The following is a 4137-nucleotide window of genomic DNA, read 5'->3' as shown; positions in this document are numbered from 1 at the left end:
GCTAGGCTCAAGGGACAAGGGTACTGTCAAAGAGCAGGTCGCAGCTCTCTGAACTTGCAGCTAACTCACCATTGGTTTGAAAAAGAGCAGTGAAGGATTAGTGCAATCACCTGTCTTATTACCACTTTCCAATCCTATTACGGTCTCTGTGCTGGGTTTGGGAAATGGCTGAGACAGCAGTCAGCTCTGCAGCATTTGTGTCTGCAGGCAACTTCCTTCAACAAGAATAACTCTGCCAACCATTTAATCAGAATTTGTTCCTCTTTGAGTGGCCCCTATGAGCCAGATGTTAAATGAGAACCTAGAGCAACGTTTTGTGTTTGAGACAAAGCTTGTCCATGACATTAAGGTACATTTTACACCAAAATTATTTTATCCACATGAAATTTTTCTGTTAAATACAAAAGCGAACTGGTAAAAAAAAACCCTTCATTTTCCAGGAAAAGGTGATGTTCTATGTAAAAATGAAGTGAAATCAATGTAAGGTTGAGTGGAAACTGCCAAACTCATCTGGAAACACAGCACTGGATAATAAACTGCAGGTTTCTGTTTTCTTCCCCACAGTGTACTGTTCCTCCTCATAGCTGCAGGGTGCCTTCCTTTGTGTGACACACAGGTAGGTCTGTTTTGTAAGTCATCTTTGATCTTGATATTTGGGAGTATTATTTGCAAACAGGGGGACATAGTTGTGCAGACCTGTGTTCTAGGAAAATATATAATTGATTGTTGGAAGTATTATAAAAAATTGTGTTGTACTATCCGTACTGCTTCTATAGCATATATGGGTGCTGCACCCTACCATCACACTCAGGCACAATAGAGACGGATCTCAAAAGTGGGGATGGGGAGGCACCCTCAAGACAGCTTCGCTGCCTCATTTCTGGGACTTGCATGTGCCAAGTCAGTATGTGTGGGCAGTACTGATATACACTATAGAAGCAGTACAGATAGTACAACACAGTGGTTGCTGGGACCTGTGTTTTTCCTGCAAAATTGGTGGGCAGCTGCCTCAAATTAAGTAGGTCCCTAATTATACATTATCTAGGTATAATGGATAGTAATGGACCAGAACCATTCTGAAAGGCAACTGATGTGTAAACTCCTAAGATGTTCCCTGCTCCAAACAGCTCAAAGTACTTTACATTAAGTCATTTTACTGCACATTTCTCACCCTTTTCTGTATTTATGGTGTGTACATACTGAACATGCTTATTTAGAAACCGTAACACAAGATATGCATATGAGGCATGGCTGGTATTCTACACTGGATTTTTTGTGTTTGATCATGAAATGTGATTTCTCTTATTAGGAATTCACAGAAGCCAGGAATCTTGAGGAGCCTGAATGATCAATTGCTGTTGAGATGGCAGGAGAGAGGGTGGGGGGGAGTTACAGGTTTTGAGTGCAGTGATCCCTGTCAGCTGTGCCAATTAAGGAAGATCTGGTTTCTCAAGGAGTGCAGTGCAAAGTTTTGAAAGCAGTGTGTGAAGATAGGGACTCAGATTTTCAGTGTTTACATCAGTGTTATTCCACTGAAGTCAGTGGAGCTCTGATTTACATCCACTGAACATCTGGTCTATGGAATATAAAGCTATATGCCGAGCAAGTGGTAGCTAGCTAGGGCTCTGTGGGAGACCAACTGAGAAACATTTTGCTTTTCCTAGCAGGTTGCCATTTGCAGTACAGTTCCCATTGCAGGTGGTTTCTGAAATCTAATACAGGGAAATATTTGTGTTAGGTTTGTTTACACGCAAATGCATTTATTTAGTTTTCTTTTGCAGTTTGATCCAAATGGGTATTTCTGGGCTCTAATTCACTTGATATGTGTTGGTAAGTTGGTCTCCTTCTGTTCCCTCAACAAAATTTATTTTAGAAAATAAACTCATCCAAGTGAATGATGCCTTATTGTGCAGATATGTAAATGTAGGAGTCATGGTAGTAGGGAAAAGGAAATGCTGTGAAAATTAAAAGATCCTGTATTGCCCAGTAGAAAATAGGGAAGTTGTTTTTTCCTCTCAAGGTTTTTAATTTGAAAACAATACAGTAAATTAGATGTGGTAGGCAGTTAACTTTGAACCAGAAAAGGCGCATACAATTTTGATAAACAGTGATTGCTTTTGTGGGGTTTTGATACTTTTCTTAGTAGCAGATCATCCTTGGGGGGGAAAAAATTAAGAATAGGTTGTGGTCCAAGCTTTACATACAAACAGTGATTTTTTTTTTCTTTAAAATGTTGCCCTGTGGGGTCAGGCCAATGCTCAGGTTCTCAATTCTCAATATCATGCTGTTAGACAGGAGGGCATGGTGCGCGCGCACACACACACACACACACACACACACATGCTCTCTCGCTCTCTCTCTCTCCCCCAACTCAGGCACATATACATCCAAGATTACCAGCCTAGGCACATGCATACCTACCATCAATTCAAGCACATACACACTCTAATGATAATGATGTGAAATCATATGCAATACATACATACACATATACACACAGGTTAAACACTGACTCAGGTGACAGTGCGTGTGTGTTGGTGTCTGTGGTACCTATGCATGGGGTGCTTGTTAACTAAAGATCAAGTGGCGGAGATCAGGGAAAAAGGCAGTGGGGATGAAGCGATAGCAGTGTCAGAGATCAGGGGAAAAGGCAGTGGAAATGGGGCAATAACAAAGAAACAGTGGTTTGCAGGTAGAGAGGAGCTCAGGATGGCTGGAGCTACAGGAGCATGAGAGAGGTATTGGAGGTGGTGGTGAGCCAGAAGCAGGAGGAGAAATGAGACAGAAGTTAGAGAGGGGAGGAGCAGAGATTGGAGCAGGGCCGGTACCGTAGTAAAGCAAAACCCAACTCAGAGTTCCAAATAACAGTTTTATTAAACGAACACTGTACTGTACAGCTTGGTTCCTACACACACTCACACAATGTTAGCAGGAGAAAGAGGCTCAGTGGAAGGGTTAGAGTCAAGGTAGGGAAGAGAAACAGAGTCCGAGTCCTTGGTTGAAGAGAGGATGGGGGTGATAGCTACCTATCCAGGCTGGGAGGGTGTCCTCAATGGCCAGTTGGGGTCTTTCTCCAGCAGGTGTTGTCCAAAGTGGGGTAACCGGCAGGACCTCTGGGTTGATAGGCAGTGTGACGTGGAGTAGGCCTGGTCCAAGTGAAGATGATGTCCCCAGAAGTCAGTCTTCACTACCCCTTTTTATGGGGCAGACTACCTATGATCTCCTAGGGGGAGAGCATGTCCAGGCAATGTCAGTTCTGTTCCAGCGGGTTCCAGATGTTCATACTGAACATGTGCAGCCTTGGCACAGTGGTGGGTTGCCTCATCTTTTGTTTCTTGAATGCTGGGGGTGCTTCCAATGGCTGAGTTGTTGGTCCAGGTATTGGTTTTGATGGTGGGGTGATTTAGTAGAGGGTCCTGCTATCTTTGTGTTTCAGGCATTCAAGGAAAACCAGTTTACATGGGAGAGGTTACAGAATTGCAACATACTTACACAACAGGGCATGGGGACAAGATGGGAATGGATACTTGACATCACTTTACAAACACAGGCCTAAACCATACAATATTAATATGAAACAATACAAATCAATACAAACATAACAGAACACTATTTACAAAAAAGGGTCTTATTACAATAATAGTATACAAGAACTTAGCTTACCCTAGTACTACTTGAAATCACTTATAAGGGATAGAGAGGGCAGAGAGAAAGTCAGAAATGTTTGGGGAAAGGGAAGGAATGCATTTTAAAAAGAAAAAAAAACTGAGGGTTTTGCTACAAAAAAACATCTGACAAATAGTATTCTAGCATACTGGAAATTTGTGAAGAATTTATCCTCTAGGAAGGTAGGGAAATGCTGGGGGGGTTTTGGTTTCATCCTCTGCATCTTCAAATTAAAATTGTGGGTTTTGTTGCCTACAGGCATTTGCATTTTGTTTTATGCATAAGCAATATCTATTTAGATATATTGTTTAGATTGTCTTCCTTTGAGCAGGGGGCTGGACTAGATGACCCCCTCAGGTCCCTAACAACCCCAATTTTCTATGATGATTTCAGACTGCTGTCAAACTAAATCCAATGTCCATGCTATGTTCTTTAACTGGTCAAACTGAAAGTAGCTGAAATGGTTAAGAC

General features: G+C 42.1%; 1 protein-coding gene across 1 annotated transcript in view; it reads left to right on the top strand.

Annotated features, from left to right (window-relative positions):
- Positions 1-229: 229 nt before the first annotated feature.
- LOC102373757 (transmembrane protein 241) overlaps positions 230-4137 on the top strand; it is a 57670-nt gene continuing 53762 nt past the window's right edge. The window contains exons 1-3 of the mRNA XM_006033624.3: positions 230-349; positions 565-616; positions 1782-1830. Of these exons, the coding sequence (XP_006033686.2) occupies positions 339-349; positions 565-616; positions 1782-1830 (112 nt within the window). The 5' untranslated portion in view covers positions 230-338. The remainder of the gene's footprint in view (positions 350-564; positions 617-1781; positions 1831-4137) is intronic.

Source organism: Alligator sinensis, unplaced genomic scaffold (assembly GCF_000455745.1).
Source record: "Alligator sinensis unplaced genomic scaffold, ASM45574v1 scaffold1248_1, whole genome shotgun sequence".
NCBI lineage: Eukaryota > Metazoa > Chordata > Crocodylia > Alligatoridae > Alligator > Alligator sinensis.
The sequence above is the reverse complement of the archived record's forward strand: the minus strand, read 5'-3'. Positions and strand labels throughout refer to the sequence as shown.